Source organism: Hyla sarda, chromosome 6 (assembly GCF_029499605.1).
Source record: "Hyla sarda isolate aHylSar1 chromosome 6, aHylSar1.hap1, whole genome shotgun sequence".
Taxonomy (NCBI): Eukaryota; Metazoa; Chordata; class Amphibia; order Anura; family Hylidae; genus Hyla; species Hyla sarda.
In genome coordinates this window covers 24,394,113-24,417,624 of record NC_079194.1, presented here as the reverse complement: position 1 = coordinate 24,417,624, position 23,512 = coordinate 24,394,113, and the positions used below count along the sequence as shown (strand labels likewise).

Below are 23,512 nucleotides of genomic sequence, written 5' to 3'. Positions count from 1 at the left end.
GGATGCGTCTTATATGCCGGAGCGTCCTATAGGGTGAAAAATATGGTAATTAGGAAGGGGGCAGATCTTCACTGGGTACAACCAGGATCTATTTCAATGGAAGGTGCAGAAAGTTAAAAACAAACCAAAGTAAAGGCCAATATTTGTTAAAAGAACAAGGCTACATTTTAGTTTTCTAATTATCCATAAGAGATTTCTTACCATTTTAGCATCATCAGAGAACCCAATGGCCACGTATCCAACAGTGGGGCCGCTCATCTCAAACACGAATCCATTGCTGGTGGGAGCGGAGGACATGAAGTTACACGTGCTGTCAGTAGGACTACAGTTTGTCGGATCGGTGAGGCAAAACTTCTGAGACCCACATGTGGTGTCCGAAATCTGTAACTATAAGAATGGAAGAATATGATGAATATTGTTGTTCCAAGTATAGATTCATGGCTATATATTTGCAGACCACAGGAGAGCAACACCACGCTGGATATCTGTGGTTGGCAACTAGAGTCTTTTGGGCTACCAGCCACAGAGGGAGGGGCAGGCACTGCCAAAAGCCCCGAAACAACCTGGTGCTGGAGGATTAACGCATACGGTGACACCCAATGGGCTGTTCCACCACACTGAGTGGGAGGAGTCTTGGGGAAGTGTTAGAGGGGTATTCCAGGCAAAAACTTTTTTTTATATATATATATCAACTGGCTCCGGAAAGTTAAACAGATTTGTAAATTACTTCTATTAAAAAATCTTAATCCTTCCAATAGTTATTAGCTTCTGAAGTTGAGTTGCTGTTTTCTGTCTAACTGCTTTCTGATGACTCACGTCCCGGGAGCTGTGCAGCTCCTATGGGGATATTCTCCCATCATGCAAGGGATATTCTCCCATCATGCACAGCTCCCGGGACGTGACATCATCATTGAGCAGTTAGACAGAAAACTTCAGAAGCTAATAACTATTGGAAGGATTAAGATTTTTTAATAGAAGTAATTTACAAATCTGTTTAACTTTCCGGAGCCAGTTGATATATAGAAAAAAAAGCCAGGAATACCCCTTTAACAGATGTGGTATGGCCATTAGAAAGTGCTTTTGACCTGTGTAGTGGAAAAGTAGGCCTAGGTCATGGGCATCAGGGTACAAGCTGTTCTGCAGGTGCTGTTGACTTGGTTGCAAATATGCTACAAGCCTGGGTAAAGCTGGTAGGGGAAAAGCAATATTTCAAACCCAGTGGAAAAAGTATTTAGGTCCTGTTTTGGAGCTGTTAGGGAATCTTTACGTTTGCTGGCCTGAATTTTTGTGCTGCTTAGTTGTAGACCCAGTTGAGTCAGTGCTAAAAGCGCTGGGCCTGACCCAGTAGATAGCCAGAGAAAGGTCAATTGGGGTCCCTAAGGGTCTATTCACACGGCAGAATTTCCACAAGCGGAACTCCGTCTCAAATAAAAGCCCAATACACTTCTATGGGAATCCGCACTCGCATTGACACTTCGGAATTTCCGCTTGCGGAATTCCGCAAGCGAAAATTCCGAAGTGTCAATGGGAGTGCGGAATCCCATAGAAGTGTACTGGGCTTTTATTTGAGGCGGAATTCCGCCGTGTGAAGAGACCCTAAGAGTTAAAGGGGTTATCCAGGAAAAAAAAAATTTTTATATATCAACTGGCTCCAGAAAATTAAACAGATTTGTAAATTAATTCTATTAAAAAATCTTCAGTACTTATGAGCTTCTGAAGTTAAGGTTGTTCTTTTCTGTCTAAGGCTAAGTTTCCACTTGGGTTTTTTTCTGGCAGTTTTTGGAATACTGCCACTGCAGTTTTTGAGCCAAAGTCTGAAGTGGATCCATAAAGGAGGATAAGTATAAGTTCTTCCTTTATGTGTCCTATTCCTTTTGATAAGACTTCTGGCTTTGGCTCAAAAACTGCAGTGGCAGATATCCAAAAACTGCCAGAAAAAAAAACAAGTGGAAACTTAGCCTTAGTGCTCTCTGATGACACGTGTCTCGGGAACCGCCCAGTTTAGAAGAAGTTTGATATGGGCATTTGCTTCTAAACTGGGCGGTTCCCGAGACACGTGTCATCAGAAAGCACTTAGACAGAAAAGTTTGAGATCGCGGGGGGTCCGACCGCAGGGGCCCCCTGCGATCTCCTGTACGGAGCCCCGATAGCCCGCGGGAAGGGGGCGTGTCGACCTCCGCACGAAGCGGCGGCCGACACGCCTCCTCAATACAACTCTATGGCAGAGCCGAAGCGCTGCCTTCGGCAATCTCCGGCTCTGCCATAGAGTTGTATTGAGGGGGCGTGTCGGCTGCCGCTTTGTGCGGAGGTCAACACCCGCTATCTGGCCCCCGTACAGAAAGATCGCAGGGGGCCCCAGAGGTCGGACCCCCCGCGATCTCAAACTTATCCCCTATCCTTAGGATAGGGGATACGTTTTTCACCACTGGATATCTCCTTTAAGAGGCTCTAGGCCTTCGCAAGGTCTAGTGGTACCAGGTTGAAGTCAGAGCCCTTACAAACAGGGTCTGAAAGATTGAGACGTGTGGATCTGAGTGAAGTAACACAGGTCTGGAAGAAGTTCCTGAGAAGAGACCTGAAACTTATACCATACTGTTAAATATTTTTATAATCCTGTTAACACTCTATTTATTGCAACAATCAAGTGATGGTGCCACCTAGTGTATGAAACCATTAGACTTTTGTGCCCATCTTAGAACTATAATTATCAAGAATGATCTGTTTGAATTACATGGGTCTGTCATAGTCTTGCTGTGTAAAAGAGTGAACCCCACATTATACACATTAAATTTAATTAATGGGGATTTCAACTTAACCCCTTAAGGACCAGTTTCTTTTTTTTTTTTTTTTTCTTTTTTTGCACTTTAGTATTTTTCCACCTCACCTTCTAAAAATCAGAACACTTTCAATTGTGCACCTACAGACTAATATGAGGGATTGTTTCTTGCGCCACCATTTTTACTTAGTAATGACATCAATCATTTCACCCAAAAATTTATGGCAAAAGCAGAAAAAAATAATTTGTGGGGCAAAATTGAAAAAAAAAAAAAAGCTCTATTTTGTAACTTTTGGGGGCTCCTGATTCTACGCAGTACACTTTTTGGTAAAAATGACACCATATATTTATTCTGTAGGTCCATATGGTTACAATGATACCCAATTTATATAGTTTTTTAACTTATTTTACCGTGTGTTCGGTTTAGGCAACATATATTTATAGTGCGGACATTTATGCACGCGGCAATACCACATATGTTTATTTTTATTTTTGATTACATTTTTTTTTTCTAAAAAGGGGGGCGAGTCAAACTTGCATTAAGGAAGGGGTTAAATCCCATTTATTCACTTTTTAAAATTATTTTTTACACTTTTTATTAGCCCCCCGTAGGGGACTATTACATGCAATCATTTGAATGCCTACACTGAACAATGCTATGCCATAGCGGTGGAATCTGTGCTCAATTGCTCCAGCCTGGATCTCAGCTCCGCTGAGCTAACGGGCAGTATTTTCTCCTGGTTTAGGTGCCGCAATCAACTTTGATTGCGGCGTCTAAAGGGTTAATACCGGACATCAGCCCGATCGGCGATATCCCGTATTAGCTGCGTAGGCTGGCTGCTGATAGCTACCGGGACCCAGCAGGTACGAAGCATGCTAAGCTCCTGAGCGTGCTTCACATACCTGGAGATGGCAACGAGCGTAAATATATGCTCGCGGTCCTTAACCCCTTAAGGACGCAGGACGTAAATGTACTTCCTGGTGCGGTGGTACTTAAAGCACCAGGACGTACATTTACGTCCTGTGCATAACCGCGGGCATCGGAGCGATGCCCGTGTCATGCGCGGCTGATCCCGGCTGCTGATCGCAGCCAGGGACCCGCCGGCAATGGCCGATGCCCACGATCTCGCGGGCGTCCGCCATTAACCCCTCAGGTGCCGGGATCAATACAGATCCCGGCATCTGCGGCAGTGCGCGATTTGAATGAATGATCGGATCGCCCGCAGCGCTGCTGCGGGGATCCGATCATTCAGAACGCCGCATGAAGGTCCCCTCTCCTGCCTCCGTCCGGCTCCCGGCGTCTTCTGCTCTGGTCTGTGATAGAGCAGACCAGAGCAGAAGATGACCGATAATACTGATCTGTTCTATGTCCTATACATAGAACAGATCAGTATTAGCAATCATGGTATTGCTCTGAATAGTCCCCTATGGGGACTATTCAAGTGTAAAAAAAAATGTAAAAAATGTAAAAGTAAAAGTTAAAAAAAGTGAAAAATCCCCTCCCCCAATAAAAAAGTAAAACGTCAGTTTTTTCCTATTTTACCCCCAAAAAGCGTAAAAAATTTTTTTATAGACATATTTGATATCGCCGCGTGCGTAAATGTCCGAACTATTAAAATAAAATGTTAATGATCCCGTACGGTGAACGGCGTGAACGAAAAAAAAAAATAAGTCCAAAATTCCTACTTTTTTAATACATTTTATTTAAAAAAATTATAAAAAATGTATTAAAAGTTTTTTATATGCAAATGTGGTATCAAAAAAAAGTAAAGATCATGGCGCAAAAAATGAGCCCCCATACCGCCGCTTATACGGAAAAATAAAAAAGTTAGAGGTCATCAAAATAAAGGGATTATAAACGTACTAATTTGGTTCAAAAGTTTGTGATTTTTTTTAAGCGCAACAATAATATAAAAGTATATAATAATGGGTATCATTTTAATCGTATTGACCCTCAGAATAAAGAACACACGTCATTTTTACCATAAAGTGTACGGCGTGAAAACGAAACCTTCCAAAATTAGCAAAATTGCGTTTTTCATTTTAATTTCCCCACAAAAATAGTGTTTTTTGGTTGCGCCATACATTTTATGATATAATGAGTGATGTCATTACAAAGGACAACTGGTCGCGCAAAAAACAAGCCCTCATACTAGTCTGTGGATGAAAATATAAATGAGTTATGATTTTTAGAAGGCGAGGAGGAAAAAATGAAAATGTAAAAATGTAATTGTCTGAGTCCTTAAGGCCAAAATGGGCTGAGTCCTTAAGGGGTTAAGGGGTTAAATGACCTGTAAAGTGTGAGTTCTACTGTTAAGTTCCCCCAAGATCTCCTAAATGACACCATAACTCTATTTTCTTTTTAATGGAGTGGCGGGTCGACCCATGCACTGCAGCTCCATTCGTTGTCTATGGAGCCTCTGAAGACAACTGGGCGCTGTACTCTGCTATGTCCGGCAGGTACATAGACCATGAATACAGCTGTGGTTCACATGTTGACCCACTACTCTATTAAAAAAAAAATGGAGTCGGGATGCAGTTCAGGAGATCACGCAGAAGGGAAGCCCTGCTGTCGTACCCTTACGATCTCACACTTCTCCCCTATGATAAGATCATTTAAAGGGGTATTCCAGCCATAGACGTCTTATCCCCTATAGGAGATAAAAGGTCTGTTTGGGGTGGGGGGGGTTGTGGTATGACCTTACGAGGGGCATGGCATGACGTCACCTCTCCAGTCCCGTAAACTCAGAGGTTTCCTAGACTGGAGCAGCAGCCCGGCACAAAATGGGGATAAGGGGATAAGATGTCTATGGTCTGAATACCCCTTTAAGTGAGACTACCCCTTTAGCTTCATCATAGTACAGCGGTCCCTCAAGTTACAATATTAATTGGTTCCAGGACGACCATTGTATGTTGAAACCATTGTATGTTGAGACCAGAACTCTTTGGAAACCTGGTAATTGGTTCTCAAGCCACCAAAATGTCATCCAAAAATAGGAAAAAGTGAGGATTAAAGATAAATAAGTAGATAACTAATATAGATAAAGAAAATCCTTATATATATATAAAAGTAAGAAAGATCTGCTGGGAGCTGTAAATCACTGTCTATGTCAGTGTTTTCTAACCAGGGTGCCTCCAGCTGTTTCAAAACTGCAATTCCCAGCATGCCCGGACAGCCGAAGGCTGTCCAGGCATGCTGGGAGTTGTAGTTTTGCAACAGCTGGAGGCACCCTCTTTGGGAAACACTGGTCTATGTAGAGGACAGAAGCTTCTTCAGGGTCCTGTACAGTACACGCAATGTCCTAAAAAAAAAAAATGAATATGGAGCCGCCCTCACCCTGGTACAGGTAAAGAGTACAGAACATGTAATACCTCCTTGTACTGTAGGGGGCGCTACCAGACACATGTCAGTGCATACACTTCAGTAATACAGGTAAAGAGTAGTACAGAACATGTAATACCTCCCTGTACTGTAGGGGGCGCTACCAGACACATGTCAGTGCATACACTTCAGTAATACAGGTAAAGAGTAGTACAGAACATGTAATACCTCCCTGTACTGTAGGGGGCGCTACCAGACACCAGTCAGTGCATACACTTCAGTAATACAGGTAAAGAGTACAGAACATGTAATACCTCCCTGTACTGTAGGGGGCGCTACCAGACACCAGTCAGTGCACTTTAGGAATACACTGGTTTTACCAGTGAAATATCCATTCTGATTGGTCGGTTCTTCCAGCCATTGACACGTTTCACAGATCAGGACTGTCTGTAGCATTGTATGTTGAGTCTGGTTTCAAGTTACAATGGTCCAAAAAAAGACCATTGTATGTTGAAACTATTGTATGTTGAGGCCATTGTAAGTTGAGGGATCACTGTACAGACTACAATCGGAATTCCATTCAGTCCCATACAACATATATACTGTAATATTATATTGCTTTACTATGAGAAATGTTTTCATTTCACAATACCTGCCTATTCATTCTTATAACAGTAAGTATAGTAAGTGCCATGGGGGAGATTTATCAAAACCTGTCCAGAAGAAAAATTGCCCAGTTGCCCATAGCAACCAATCAGATCGCTTCTTTCATTTTCAACAAGGCCTCTGCAAAATGAAAGTAGCGATCTGATTGGTTGCTACGGGCAACTGGACAACGTTTCCTTTGCACAGGTTTTGATAAATCCCATATGTTTATAGTTCGGCGCCCCATTCTTAGACTTACTGCTTGTACGACGTCGCTCTGCACTCCAGTCCAGAAGACGCTGAAACTCTGTACAACTGTTGCTCTGAAAATAAACAGAATAAATCAATAGATGTCACATAACAATACAATAACTACCGTACATCAGCTGCAGTGTACGATATTTTGCTCAGTTTGTTTATTTCCTGCCCATTACTATCTAAATACAGGGGTTGCCCCAAAAGAACAATTAGGCCCCATTCACGTGGCAGAATTTCCGACCGTAAAAATCTGTCCACTGCAGGTGCCGGCAGAAGAAACCGGCACTAGGACCGCGTTTCGTTAGACGGCAAAGCATTTCCAGGCTAAGTGTACACAGCGGAATTCCACAGAAATAATCCTCTCAGAAATTCCACAAATTTAAGTGACAATTATGGGGGAGATTTATCACAACCTGTCCAGATGAAAAGTTTCCCAGTTGCCCATAGCAACCAATCAGATCGCTTCTTTCATTTTGCAGAGGCCTTGTTAAAACTGAAAGAAGCGATCTGATTGGTCGCTATGGGCAACTCAGCAACTTTTCCACGGCACAAGATTTGATAAATCTCCCCCATTGAACCGACTGCTCCAGTGACACAGATAAAACACTGTTTCCTAACCAGTGGCCCTCCAGATGTTGCAAAACTACAACTCCCAGCATTTCCGGACTGCCAACGGCTGTCAATTCTTTCTGCAGAATCTGCTCGGAAACGCATTGCCGTTTATGGAGACTGGCGGCGCATTTGCGAACGGTCCTAGCGCTGGTAGAATGCACTGGGGGAGATTTATCAAAACCTGTGCAGAGGAAAAGTTGACCAGTTGCCCATAGCAACCAATCAGATCGCTGCTTTCATTTTTGAAAAAAGGCCTCTGAGAAATGAAAGCAGCGATCTGATTGGTTGCTATGGGCAACTGGTCAACTTTTCCTCTGGACAGGTTTTTGATAAATCTCCCCCACTATTTGCAGAATATCCGCCCATGTTTTCTTATATACCTTTGTGGTGTCCCGGTACCGTATAGTATACCGTACCTTGTATGGTGGTCCCCAAATAATTACTTCGTTCTAGTAGGGTCCTCCTGGTGGGATAGCCCCTAGTCACCTCTTCCTTCTTCAATTTTGTGATGTTTGTATGTATACTTAATTGTATATTTAATTGTGGATATAGTGTTGCACACCTTAAGTCATGTGACTATTGTTAATTCTCTTATGGTATGTTAAAGGGGTACTCCGGTGCTTAGACATCTTATCCCCTATCCAAAGGATAGGGGATAAGATGCCTGATCGCGGGAGTCCCGCCGCTGGGGACCCCCGTGATCTTGCACACGGCACCCCGTTTGTAATCAGTCCCCAGAGCGTGTTCGCTCCGGGTCTGATTACCGGCGACCACAGGGCCGACGGTGTGTGACGTCACGCCTCCGCCCCCATGTGACGTCATGCTCCGCCCCTCAATGCAAGCCTACGGCTATCACGCCCCCTCCCGTAGGCTTGCATTGAAGGGCGGAGCGTGACGTCACACGGGGGCGGAGGCGTGACGTCACACACCGTCGGCCCTGTGGTCGCCGGTAATCAGACCCGGAGCGAACACGCTCCGGGGACTGATTACAAACGGTGTGCCGCATGCAAGATCACTGGGGTTCCCTTGGATAGGGGATAAGATGTCTAAGCACCGGAGTACCCCTTTAAAGGATCTTCCTAGGTCACATGGGTGGTCACATGTTTAGACCATAATTCCTTGTGTAAAGTGAATGACAGATGGTATGGACCAATGAGCTCAAGGCCAGCCCCTGCCCATATAAGGGAGCTGCCAGCCAATCCTAGCTCTCTTAGTTTCCGGACTAGCAGAGAGGAGGGATCCGTGCAACTTTCAAAGACAAGACCAGGCCGAAGCCTGATAATACCAAACCGTGAGTTACAATACAACTCCCCGCTAAAGTCCGCGTGACTGCTGGACCTAAACTCAATCCCCTAAACCTAGCGGAACAGCGCATATAAATCTCCTGAGCTTAAAACTCACAAGGTCCCAACCAACTGTCAGGATCCTCATAGACTCTGATTGTACAAAGACTGTTCCTGTTTGATTCTGCATAAAACCTGCAGCAAAAGTTCCGACAGTTTTCTGAAACCTCCGGTTGTGGACAATCATTTATTATCCCTCCCTATCGCTCTTGGGACGGGTGGCGATAGGACAAGCATATACAGAGGAGCCCTCACCCTGGCGTCACGACAGTTAAGGGTTAAACCAGCACCCTTTCATCACTGCACAGCTACACCCCATATACCCTATACCCCCACAAGCTTACCACACCTTTCTAATATCTCTATTACAGGAATGATAAAAATCCTACCTTCCAAACAAAACAAAAAAGTTAATACAAAAGTTAGGCTTAAATGTAGGCTTAAATAATATATGTATAAATATGAATGTGGTGTCCCAGTACCACATTTCATACGGTACTTATTTATTTATGGGTCCCCATAGCCAGAGTCCCTAGGACGTAGGAATCCCTGTAATCTAGTCTACCCCTAGTCACCTCTATCTTAACGTATAATTTGTAATTTATGCATAGATAATATAAATAGTATAGTATAAATGTAAATAAATGGTTAATTACTTGTTTCCATGGTGTCGCAGGGCCTTCGGGTCATGTGATGTGTTCCAAGCCTCACTATGGATGCGTTCCAGGCCTCACTAGCCTCGTTTTGGTTTTATAATATATATAGATCCTGTGACGTAAGCAATCCCATCACACCATGTAAGGTGAGTGGCAGACGTTCGGACCAATCAGATTCACCACGCCCCCTGCCCATATAAGGGAGCGGCGGCCATGTTTCTCTCTCTTACCTCGTGGGCTGTTAAGCAAGCAAGACCTGTACAGCAGTAATCGCATTGAGTTAGGCCCGAGCCTTGCGGCAACGGCTGAATGATTATAATTATAGAGTGTATCACCTCCCAAACATTCTGCAGCATCTCCGGACCTAATAACTCCCCTAAATCCGGACGGATCTGCAAATCTCTTCCTAAATTAAGAGACTTATTGTCTAGCTCATGGTCCGCAACTACTGCCAGTCGCTAAGTAACCAAAGGACTGTTTGTATGAGACTGTTACTGTGCCGTGAATATTGCAAGTACTTCAGTAAACGTTATTCAAGTTCAAATTCAAATCTCCTTGTGGACCTTCAGTTATTTTATGCACCTATCGTTACTGGGAAGGGCGGTGATAGGCCGGAACACTGATTCAGCATACCAGCCCTCAGCCTGGCGTCACGAACTCTTCTAGGGTTAACATTAACCCCTTATATACCTATACCATACACCCCCAAAGGGCTACCACATGAACATACAATGGATAAAAATAAAAAATAAAACACACACACCAGCAGTCTCCAGAAAATTGCAAAACTACAACTCCCAGAATGCCAGGACAGCCATTGGCTGTCCGGGCATGCTGGGAGTTGTAGTTTCGCAATAGCTGGAGGTTCCCAGTTTAAAGACCTAGGTTATACATTCTTATATTAAAGGGGTGCTCTGCCCCTAAACATCTTATCTAATCGCCGGGGTCCAGCCACTGGAACCCCCCGTGATCTCCAGCGTGGCACCCCAGTCATCCGGTGCACAAAGCAATCTCCGCTCTGTGCCGGATGATAGGCGACCACAGCCATCACGCCCCCTCCATTCATGTCCATGGGAGGAGGCGTGATGTCTTTGTACTAGCCATCACCCCCCCCCCCCCCCTCTCATAAACATGAACGGACGGGGCGTGACGTGACATCACGAACACGCAAGTTCCAAGCTTTCGTATTCAGAGCGCCACAGTACCAGCCAGGATAGGGAATAAGATGTCTAGGGGCGGGGTACCCCTTTAATAGGGAACACTTGTGCCAAATTGCAAGTACATACATGAAGACGACAGGTCCGGCCCCCTGTGGAGCTGTCCAGGAGGCTGTGATTTTGGTTTTCTGGCTGTTACTTGTATGACTGACAGCTGAATTCTAAAAAAGAACAAAAATAAGTATGAATATGTTTCATAAAGACCATCATTTTGGGTAAATATTATAACATCCTGTTAGATTTAATAAAGCACCATTTTATTCTTTAGCCATCAACTAAAACTGGCCATATAAATATCAGATTAAAGTCAACCCCCCCCCCCCGATTTTGGTAAGATCACCTGACCGACTAATGTATATAAGTGTGGTGGGCTTAAGTGGTGGTGCGCTGTAGTGCATTGACTGGGTGTTGTGACTGAAATAGAGTTTGTGACGCCAGGGTAGTGTTAACCTCCACACTCCAAGGATAAACGGATTCCTGGGCAATAAAGACCACAGGTGCAGGGTTATGGAAACTACTTTTTCCTGAACGATCTTGCAGGCAGATGTGTTACAGTCCATGCAATTAAAACAGCAACCTTTGTTGCGCAGTTGCTTGGGGTAAAGTTGCATAGGATGTCATTTTAAATCACTGGGCACTCTGGAACTTGTAGTTATGGCGCAGCTGTGATGACTTAACTAACTTGACTGGACTTTAGTCTGACTTGGTAGGACTTTAGACTGATTTAGGAGACACACTGACTCAGGATACTCCACGCTACGTCCCCGGAATTGCTTACCATCAGGGATGAACTTGCACCTTAGGACCGGAGCTGCCGGAGGCTTTCTACTCTTGTTCCTTTACTTTTGCTACGGGGCCCTTTTGGCGCTGTCTCAATTTCTCTCTGCAACTAGAACTCTGACTGACTTGACCTGGACGGCAGGATGCTAGCACATGGGTGCAGCAGCTCCACACGACTTCTCTTCAGACTCCACTGACTTTAACGCTGCACAGACTCTCCTTAACTCTTCACACACTAGACTAAACATGTCCCCATTGGAGGTATATGGCAGGTATGCTGCAGAGATCCTCACATTGTGCTTACTGGACCCACACTGACTGAACTGACTAACTACAGCTAACTAGCTCATCCCTGTCTAACAGATCAGGGGGCTTAGGCTGAATACTCATTGGCCACAGTAATCACATGACTCCTCTGCAACTTTTCCCTTAAAGGCACAGTACATATTATACAGGATAAACACCATACATTGGGCTTCACCTTCCATTTTTTGTGCATTAAGATGGAACCAGGAAGTGGGAATCAACAGGGACCCGATAAATGTCGGAATGGCAGCTGCGGGGGATAGGGCAGGTGATTAACATTTATTTGGTTGTTTTAAACCAATATGCCCCTTTAAAAATAAACATCTGTCTGGACAACCCCTTTAATAAGTTACATTTTACGATGATTGTGTTCCCCTCTGCATTGTTGACTCTCTTATAGTTTAACATATAATGTGTCGGCAGAGAAGAACCATGAAGCCTATCTCATAGGCCCAATATTCTGAATACTATAAATAGTCCTAGACCCCATCTTATATGAAGGATAGCATAATGTTTATCCCTATCGTATATGAAGGATAGCCTTATGTCTATGCCTAACACCAGAAAAAGCTCCCCTTGGTTGTCTCTGGGAAACTAATATATATGCACCACCAAAAATACAGAAAAAATTATGCACAAATAAATAACTAAACAAGAGATGGAAGAAAGTTAACAAAATCTTTATTAAAGTATATCATTAATTAAAAAACGATAGCACAAATACATAATAAAAACAAGGCACCGGAAAATACTACAGATGGGTAGGTGAGGACTGGAACTGAGTATAGAGAAGTAATAAATATAAATACGAGGTCAAAGGGCAATCAAAGTATATGTCAGAGGTGGAGACGCACCAAATGGCTGCTGAACGCAAGCACGAGGGCAGGGAGAAAATGAACAAAGGGATCAAACCCAAGGACCAGAGGGAACAAGTATGCCAGACCTTACCTACCAACCCCCTAGGTAAGGTCTGGCATACTTGTTCCCTCTGGTCCTTGGGTTTGATCCCTTTGTTCATTTTCTCCCTGCCCTCGTGCTTGCGTTCAGCAGCCATTTGGTGCGTCTCCACCTCTGACATATACTTTGATTGCCCTTTGACCTCGTATTTATATTTATATTTATTACTTCTCTATACTCAGTTCCAGTCCTCATCTACCCATCTGTAGTATTTTCCGGTGCCTTGTTTTTATTATGTATTTGTGCTATCGTTTTTTAATTAATGATATACTTTAATAAAGATTTTGTTAACTTTCTTCCATCTCTTGTTTAGTTATTTATTTGTGCATAATTTTTTCTGTATTTTTGGTGGTGCTTCTATCTTGCACATTACTTACCTCTTTGAGGTATAGTCTCTTATGTAGGTGTTTAAACTAATATATATGCAACAATTTTCCTTGGGGAAATAAATCCCTTCAGAGATAACCCTGACTAAAGGCACCCAAATCAATTGTAAAACTTAACTTTTATTAAATTTTTATTTAAACTAATATTAATGCTCATTGGCCACTAGGTGGCAGTGGTGTATTAAGCATTTCAGCACTGTACATATGTGTTCAAATATTTCCGTATGCTAACTAGCATTAATGGATTTACTGATTTTATTCGTTTTTGACCGCCTGCTGGCTCAGTTCAGACAGTATATACTTTTTCAGTTATGCATCCAGCATAATGAATGAACCTGGCTGCGTTATTGTTTGCTATTGCCAGCTGACTTTCAGTATTCCCTATTTCTCATGGACCATATGACAGTGCTGCTCTAAAAACTATATCCCTCCTTCCTGACGTTTCGCCATGAGATGGCTTTTTCACTAAGGGCATGAGGCATCATATGTGGTGTCCCAGTACCAGAGAGCATCCTGTCAGGTAAACATTGCTTCAGGTGCCTGCGCTTGGCCCTACTGCTCAGGTGATGCTTTAATATTCATTATAGTCTGTTTGCCTGTTAATTTATAGTGTTTTTCACTATCTTTAAGAAATTTACAGGATATCTGTTAGAAGGAGTGATGCAGAGTAGCCATGTGACCCTGATTGTCCAATGGGAGGTGCCCTAGCTGGGCCATATATAGTGTAGGGGGGTGGGGGAGGAGTTACTAGTGCAGAGCTCAGTGTGAGCTGCAGTGTGGAGAGGAGACAGCAGGAGTGTGAGGTGACAGAAGGGAAGCCTAAAGAAAATCTTATAGCAAGTGACCACACCATTCTGCAAGTGTTCCCCGTCCAGATAAAGGCAGTGAGTTGACGAGCCACACAGTGCTAGTTCGTACCCTGCAACAAGTAAAGCCAAAAGGGTGTAAAATACTACAAGTCAAAGCGAGTCTACAGGGCTCCCAAGGCTTACTTCTGCACCTCCTCTACTCTAATCTGCGCTGTGAGAATTGTACCATCTACTCCTGCCTCAGTAAAGACAGTTATTCGTAACCTGGCATCCGTGTATTTATTATCTTTCGCCTGGCCCAGGAGAAGCTGTCATATCCTTGGACCATGTAGGTTAATGGTGCCTTGGCGTCACAAAGTGATACATCTAACCACCCTTAGTTACGTACCACCGTCTGACCAATTCCCCGTGGCTGCCACACATAAAGCATAAGATGTGGTCCTTTCTGTAAGCTCATCACTGTGGGGGGGGCACAACCTTCCCCCATCTTATATTAATGACCTATCCTAAGAAAATGTTTTATTGCAAAGTATTCACTTACTGGTTGTGTGCATGTTAATAACTGAGTGTTAGAATCCGTGGTGGAAAACGTTCCAGTAATCCAGTTTCCTCCCACTGACTGGGCTTGAAGGAGGAATCCTTTGAAGGCTGCACCAGACACGGACTGTATGGTCACTGAAATGGAGAGGAATACAATAAATATGGGTCAGTAATGGTTGGAAGATTTCTTACAGGCAGCACCTTACAAGCTATGAGGTGCATATGGCACCCGCTGACTTCTATTGGGCCGTACTACCTCCAACTTTACATGTAATCTAAAAAACTGTCATGTCACACCAGATTCTGAAGTACTACAGCACTGTATTGCAGTATTAGAGCACCGTATAGCAGTAGGTGGAGCACATACCGGCTTTTAGTATGGAGGTAAAGGGGCTTTGTGTGTGGCCATGAGTATGACATGTACATTTGTAATATATTTATGAGCCAGAATGCTGCTTGTCACGTGACGTCATGTGATCAGTCATTAGTGTCCCCTCATCTCTCCCTGTGGCACAGTCACTACTGTCCCCTCATCTCACAGTCATTACTGTCCCCTCAGCTTCCCCCGTGTCACAGTCATTACCGTTCCCTCATCTGTCCCTGTGTCGCGATCATTAGTGTCCCCTCATCTCTCCCTGTGGCACAGTCATTACTGTCCCCTCTTCTCACAGTCATTACTGTCCCTTCAGCTTCCCCCCTGTGTCACAGTCATTACCGTTCCCTCATCTGTCCCTGTGTCGCGATCATTAGTGTCCCCTCATCTCTCCCTGTGGCAGTCATCACTGTCCCCTCATCTCACAGTCACTACTGTCCCCTCAGCTTCCCCCCTGTGTCACAGTCATTACCGTTCCCTCATCTGTCCCTGTGTCACGATCATTAGTGTCCCCCAAAACAAACCGTTTTACTTACCCCTGCCTGAGTTTCCACGCTGATCCCCCCCGATCCGCCTCCAGTTGACACTGATTGGCTCCGGCAGTACCCTGAAGTCCACTGTGGTCACCTGACGTCTTCTGCTCATGTGACACTATAGCGCAGACTGGAGGCAGAACAGGGGCTCAGCACAGGAATGGAGGGGAGGTATATAAAACAGTTGTGTGTATTTTTTTAAATGAACAATCGGAAAAACCTAGAGCCACAAAGAAATTCTTAGTTGCCATGGCATCCTGGCGCCTAGGATTTCTCAAGCTCTGCTATAACGAATATATGGCGGACTTTGCACATCTCACACAATACAACACAATTGTTTTGGTTGACTGTGTATTCTGTGTAATTGTTTTAGCCCGTGCGGTGTAAACCTTCATGTTCTCTTCTACCTCTTGATGGTTTTTTTTCTATAATTCCTCATACTATAAGGGCGCGTTCACACTGACAATTTCCTCCCTGACAGATCAGAGCCCTATGGAAGTTAATAGGACTTTGAATTTGAGTGGAATCTGTGTTTCGAAAGCACAAAAATTCTGCAAAACTGCAAAACATCCGCGGTCTGTTTTTCTGTGCAGAATTTGAGCGGAATAGCAGAAATTCCGCAGCGTGAACATTGCCTAACTTGATATTTCCATCTTTACTTAAAGGGGTACTCCGCCCCTAGACATCTTATCCCCAATCCAAAGCATACAGTAGAGGATAAGAAGTCTTATCACGGGGGTCCCACTGCTAGGACCCCCTGCGATGTCCGTGCAGCACCCAGCAATCTAAACAGTATGCAGTAATAGAACGCTGTGTTCTCGCGGCAGATGATGTGACGTTCCACCCCCTCCATTCATGTCTATGGGAGGGAGCGTGCCGTCACACCACTTCCCATAGACATAAGTGGAGGGGGCGAGGCGCAACATCACATCTCTTAACATACTGTTTAGAATGCCGGGTGCTGCGCTGAGATCACGGGGGTCTCAGCTGTGGGACCCCTGCAATCAGATATCTCATCCTCTATCATTTGGATAGCGTGTCTAGGGGCAGAGTACCCCTTTAATAACTACTCCCAATTTTATTTTATTTTTTATAAATTTGTACTTTATCTTTTCATACGTCTCCTTGATTATATCAAGGACACATATTCTCCAACATAATTGTTAATTTATCCACATAGCGACCTTTATATATATATTTTTTTCTTGCTTTCTATGTGTTACCTTGCATGTATATATTTATTTCTTATTAAGTTATATACATTTTAGATACAATGATGATTGCTATCTTTCTCTGACCCTATTGTATTGTCTAATTGGAAACTTTAGCCTAATTCATATCTAATATCAGGCTGGGAAGTGTTTGGCCGGGTTCACGCAGCCGAAAATATGCTGAATGTAATGAAAACACTGTCGGACATTGCGCACATTTGAAAGATCCCACAGGCGCTAGGACCGCTCAGAAATAGGGGAGAAGTTATTTTTCACTGCATCACTACTTTAAAGACATGTTCACATTTTTTCACATAATCTCTCATTTCTGCAGAGTTCTGCTGTGGGACTGAGCGGAATCCTCATTCAACACTTGCTCTTTTTGAGTGTTGCTGTGTAAGAGGGGGCGTGAAAGAGGAGTTTCAAAAACTGGAGTTTGAAAGCAGGAGGTTGAGATCGCTGTGAGTTTTAATTTTTGAACCCACAAGGTCTACAAAAAATTTTAAGTGTCATTTTGACTGTCTGTTTTTTCCTATACATTTGTGAAATCCCCATAATTAGATGGCCTCCATGTTGGAAAATGCAGTCCAATGTACATCCTGTTCAATGTATGCAATCCTTGAACAACAGTTTGAGAGTGCATATTGTTGTGCGAGATGTGTGCTAGTTGTCCGTTTGGAAGCCCAGATCCTGCATCTAGAGGGGCGACTGGCAACAATGAGAAGCATTAACAACATGGAGAGGAGTCTCCTGCTCACTGAGCAGGCACTCTCGGGAATAGAGGTGGGGGAGGACAGTGGGACGGAGTTGCAGGACAGTCAGGCAGTTAGCTGGGTTACAGTTAGAAAGAGGGGTAGGGGAAAAAGTGTCAGGGAGGCTAGTCCTGAACTGGCACACCCCAACAAGTTTGCCCGCTTGGCAGATGAGGGGGATGCCATTACAGAGCTAGCAGAACTGCAGCAGGATACCGCCTCTGACCGCCAGGGGGGTGTCTGCTCCAGTAAGGAGGGAGGGAGGAGTACAGGGCAGGCCAGACAGGTACTAGTGGTGGGGGACTCAATTATTAGGGGGACAGACAGGGCAATCTGTCACAAAGACCGGGATCGCCGAACAGTGTGCTGTCTGCCTGGCGCACGAGTTCGGCACATCGCGGATCGGGTTGACAGGTTGTTGGGCGGGGCTGGAGAGGACCCAGCAGTCATGGTACATATTGGCACCAATGACAAAGTAAGAGGTAGGTGGAGTGTCCTTAAAAATGATTTCAGGGACTTAGGCCGCAAGCTTAAGGCAAGGACCTCCAAGGTAGTCTTTTCTGAAATACTACCAGTACCACGAGCCGCACCAGAGAGGCAGCGGGAGATCAGGGAGGTAAACAAGTGGCTCAGAAGCTGGTGTAGGAAGGAAGGGTTTGGGTTCATGGAGAACTGGGCTGACTTCGCTGTCGGTTACCGGCTCTACCGTAGGGACGGGCTGCACCTCAATGGGGAGGGTGCAGCTTTGCTTGGGGAGAAGATGGCTAGAAGGGTGGAGGAGTGTTTAAACTAGGGACTTGGGGGGAGGGAACCTACAGCAAAGAGGGGGAAGATAGTGTAGATAGAGAGGTGGGAATTATAAATGTACCTGGGGGTGGAGCGGAGGGAGGGGTTAGAATAGCTAATAGGAATAGGCTTCATAGGAAAATAAAACTTACACCCTTGAATCCCATTAACCCCAATAACATAAAGGATGGAAATGTAAAGTGTATGTTCACAAATGCCAGAAGCCTAGCAAATAAAATGGGGGAGCTTGAGGCCTTGATACTGGAGGAACATATTGATATAGTTGGGGTCACTGAGACATGGCTGGACTCCTCGCATGACTGGGCTGTCAATCTGCAGGGGTTTACATTGTTTCGCAAGGATAGAATGAACAGAAAAGGTGGTGGAGTCTGTCTGTATGTAAGAAGTGGTATGAAAGTCAGTGTGAACGATGCCATAGTGTGTGATGATTCTGAGGATGTGGAATCATTGTGGGTAGAATTACAAAAGGAGGGAAATACTGAAAAAATAATATTTGGGGTAATCTACAGACCCCCTAATATCACTGAAGAGATAGAAGTTCGGCTTCATAAACAAATAGAGAGGGCCGCCCGGGCAGGTACAGTGGTAATAATGGGAGATTTTAACTATCCAGATATAGATTGGGGTCCGGGGTTGGCTAAAACTACAAAGGGGCGACAATTCCTAAATTTATTGCAGGATAATTTTATGGGCCAGTTTGTGGAGGACCCAACAAGAAGTGATGCCTTGTTGGATCTGATCATTTCCAACAACGCAGAGCTGATTGGTAATGTAACTGTGCGGGAAAACCTTGGTAATAGCGACCACAATATAGTTACTTTTGACTTAAAATGTAGAAAACAAAGACAGGCGGGGAAGACAAAAACATATAACTTTAAAAAGGCAAATTTCCCTGGGCTGAGGGCTGCACTACAGGACATAGACTGGGGGGAGGTGTTCTCAAATACTGATACAGAAGGTAAATGGGACATCTTTAAATCAACTCTAAATAACTATACAGCTAAATATATACCAAAGGGGAACAAATATAAACGATTGAAACTAAATCCTACATGGCTGACACATGATGTTAAAAGAGCAATAAACAGCAAAAAAATAGCCTTCAAAAAATACAAATCTGATGGGTCAGCGATAACATTTAAACAGTACAAGGAGCTTAATAAAATCTGTAAAAATGTAATAAAAACAGCAAAAATTCAAAATGAGAGACAGGTGGCCAAAGAAAGCAAAACTAATCCTAAATATTTTTTTAGATATATAAATGCAAAAAAACCAAGGACAGAGCATGTAGGACCCCTTAATAATGATAATGGGGAGGTTGTCACAGGCGATCAAGAGAAGGCGGAGCTACTGAATGGGTTCTTTAGTTCTGTATATACTATGGAAGAAGGAGCTGACATTGGCCAGGTCAGTGCTGGTAACACATCATGTAATGTACTGAACTGGCTTAATGTAGAGATGGTACAAGGTAAGTTAAGTGATATAAATGTAAGCAAATCCCCAGGACCAGATGGACTACACCCAAGAGTTCTTAGAGAGGTAAGTTCAGTAATATCTGTACCCCTGTTCATGATATTTAGAGATTCTCTGGTGTCTGGTATTGTGCCAAGGGACTGGCGCAAGGCGAATGTGGTGCCAATCTTCAAAAAGGGCTCTAGGTCTTCCCCAGGAAACTATAGACCGGTAAGTTTAACGTGCATTGTGGGTAAATTGTTTGAAGGACTTATAAGGGATTACATACAGGAATACATAGGGGATAATTGTATTATAAGTGATAGCCAGCATGGGTTTACTAAGGATAGAAGTTGTCAAACCAATCTAATTTGCTTTTATGAAGAGGTGAGTAGAAGCCTTGACAGAGGAATGGCTGTGTATATAGAGGGGGGCTGTGTATATAGAGGGGGGCTGTGTATATAGAGGGGGGCTGTGTATATAGAGGAATGGCTGTGGATATAGTGTTTCTGGATTTTGCTAAAGCATTTGATACTGTCCCTCATAGACGTCTGACAGGTAAGTTAAGGTCTTTGGGTTTGGAAATTTTAGTTTGTAACTGGATTGAACACTGGCTCATGGATCGTACCCAGAGAGTGGTGGTCAATGATTCGTACTCTGATTGGTCCCCGGTTATTAGTGGTGTACCCCAAGGTTCAGTACTGGGACCGCTGTTGTTTAATTTATTTATCAATGATATAGAGGATGGTATTAACAACTCTGTTTCTATCTTTGCAGATGACACCAAGCTTTGTAGCACGGTACAGTCTATAGAGGATGTGCATAAGTTACAAGATGACTTGGATAGACTAAGTGTCTGGGCATCCACTTGGCAAATGAGGTTCAATGTGGATAAATGTAAAGTTATGCATCTGGGTACTAATAACCTGCATGCATCGTATGTCTTAGGGGGGATTAAGCTGTCAGAGTCACTGGTAGAGAAGGATCTGGGTGTACTTGTAGATCACAGACTACAGAATAGCATGCAATGTCAGGCTGCTGCTTCCAAAGCCGGCAGGATATTGTCATGTATCAAAAGAGGCATGGACTCAAGGGACAGGGACATAATACTCCCCCTTTATAAAGCATTGGTACGGCCTCACCTGGAATATGCTGTTCAGTTTTGGTCACCTGTCCATAAAAGGGACACTGCGGAGTTGGAAAGGGTGCAGAGACGTGCGACTAAACTAATATGGGGCATGAAACATTTTAGCTATGAGGAGCGATTAAAGGAGTTACAATTGTTTAGTCTTGAGAAGAGACGTTTAAGGGGGGATATGATAAACGTATATAAGTATATTAATGGCCCATACAAAAAATATGGAGAAAAACTGTTCCAGGTTAAACCCCCCCAAAGGATGAGGGGGGCACTCCCTCCGTCTGGAGAAAAAAAAGTTTAGTCTCAAGGGGCGACACGCCTTCTTTACCGTGAGGACTGTGAATTTATGGAACGGTCTACCTCAGGAACTGGTCACAGCAGGAACAATTAACAGCTTTAAAACAGGATTAGATACATTCCTGGAACAAAATAAGATTAATGCTTATGAAGAAATATAAAATCTCATCCCTTCCCCAATATCGCGCCACACCCCTACCCCTTAATTCCCTGGTTGAATTTGATGGACATATGTCTTTTTTCGACCGTACTAACTATGTAACTATGTAACACAATGGGGGAGATTTATCAAGACCAGTGCAAAGGAAAAGTGTCCCAGTTGCCCATAGCAACCAATCAGATCGCTGCTTTCATTTTGCAGAGGCCTTGTTGAAAATGAAAGCAGCGATCTGATTGGTTGCTATGGGCAACTGCACCACTCTTCCTCTACACAGGTTTTGATAAATCTCCCCCAATGTGCAGTAAATTTTGCCGAATTTCCCTGCAGAATTTTTCCAGCAAATTCCACTAGGAAGTTCTGCTGTGTGAACATATCCATTAAAGGATATGGGATAAGATGTCTGACCGCGGGGGTCCCCTGCAATCTTGCATTCGGCACCCACCTCTTTGAGCTGCACGCCGCGCTGCCAGCTCACAAACTGCCAGGGTGCCGACCACGACTCCACCCCCATGTGACGTAACGCCCTGCCCCCCACTATGCAAGTCTATGGAAGGGGGCGTGACGGCCGTCACGCCACCTCCCATAGACTTGCATAGCGGGGGCGGGGCGTTACATCACACAGGGCGGAGTCGTGACGTCACGATTAGAGATGAGCGAACTTACAGTAAATTCGATTCGTCACAAACTTCTCGGCTCGGCGGTTGCTGACTTTTCCTGCATAAATGAGTTCAGCTTTCCGGTGCTCCGGTGGGCTGGAAAAGGTGGATACAGTCCTAGGAAAGAGTCTCCTAGGACTGTATCCACCTTTTCCAGCCCACGGGAGCACCTGAAAGCTGAACTAATTTATGCAGGAAAAGTCAGCAACCGCCAAGCCGAGAAGTTCGTGACGAATCGAATTTACTGTAAGTTCGCTCATCTCTAGTCACGATACTCCGGCCCTATGGTCGGCACCCGGCAGTTTGCCAAATGCAAGCTTGCGGGGGAACCCCCCGGTCAGACATCTTATCCCCTATCCTTTGGATAGGGGATAAGATGTCTTAGGGCCAGAGTACCCCTTTAATGGCTATGTTCACACAGCAGAATTTCCTAGCGGAATCTGCTGGAAAAATTCTGCTGGGAAATTCGGCAAAATTTACTGCACATTGGGGGAGATTTATCAAAACCTGTGTAGAGGAAGAGTGGTGCAGTTGCCCATAGCAACCAATCAGATCACTTCTTTCATATTTAACATGGCCTCTGCAAAATGAAAGCAGCGATCTGATTGGTTGCTAGGGGCAACTGGGCAACATTTCCTTTGCACAGGTTTTGATAAATCTCCCCAATTGTGTTGAATGAAGATTCCGCTGTCCCCTTTGGATAGGGAATACAATGTCTTAGGGCCGGAGTACCCCTTAAAAAAAAAAAACCTAAACGGTCAGCATCTCCTGAACCTCAACATAACAGGACTGTGCATTGTAGAGTGTTACTGCCCCAGATCTATAGGCTCTGATTTACATACTAATATCCGTAATAGTGTGTGTCACGCTTTATTTCTTACCTGTAATAACGTCCCCAGGAGAAAACGTTTTATTGGACACCGTGATGTTATACGGGGACACAGATGACTGGGGGACACCATTACTGTGGCTTGGAAGCATGCTGTCACAGGCAACGCTTATCTGTCCATTTGAGTATCCAAATACTGTATCCAAGCCTCCAGCAAGGCAGATGAGAAGCGTTAGAAAATGCAACATTTTCTACCTGGAAATACGAAACATATAGTTAGCACCGTTGAGGATAAAAAAACAACAACAACAACAAAAAAGACATGTCCAGGTATAATCGAGGAGGGGAGGAGATGATGAGGATGAGGATGGGTGGATGAAGGGGAGGGGATGTGATTCTAGAGTTCTGCATATGTATTAAAGGAGTACTCTGGCAAAAATTAACTTATCCCTCATCCACAGGATATGTGGTAACTGGGTGTGATGAGGGCGGATGTTGTTACCCTAGGGGCAAATGGCATTAACCCTTTGTATTCGTGATGCCAGTGCATGGTTTATCCTCGATACCACTCGAAGGTATACCGGTGGATCCTGGGCTAGGCACGGGGGCAAATAATGACTTGGACACCAAGTTACGGACAATGGTAGCTTTACTGAGGGTAGACAGATTATGAAGTCTATACAGTTCAGCCAGGGCC

The 23,512-nt window shown here is 44.3% G+C and overlaps 1 protein-coding gene across 2 annotated transcripts in view; it reads right to left on the bottom strand.

Annotated features, from left to right (window-relative positions):
* The window catches only part of LOC130275407 (putative ferric-chelate reductase 1), a 100,896-nt gene that overhangs the window by 77,092 nt on the left and 292 nt on the right, over positions 1-23,512 (bottom strand). For both annotated transcript variants that reach the window (XR_008844768.1, XM_056523323.1), the window contains exons 2-6: positions 22,868-23,070; positions 14,609-14,742; positions 10,899-10,990; positions 7,003-7,066; positions 202-387 (exon numbers count right to left, since the gene is read on the bottom strand). Coding sequence is in view for 1 of the 2 variants with exons in the window: in XM_056523323.1 (XP_056379298.1) it covers positions 202-387; positions 7,003-7,066; positions 10,899-10,990; positions 14,609-14,742; positions 22,868-23,063 (672 nt within the window). In the remaining variant the exon portion in view is untranslated. The remainder of the gene's footprint in view (positions 1-201; positions 388-7,002; positions 7,067-10,898; positions 10,991-14,608; positions 14,743-22,867; positions 23,071-23,512) is intronic.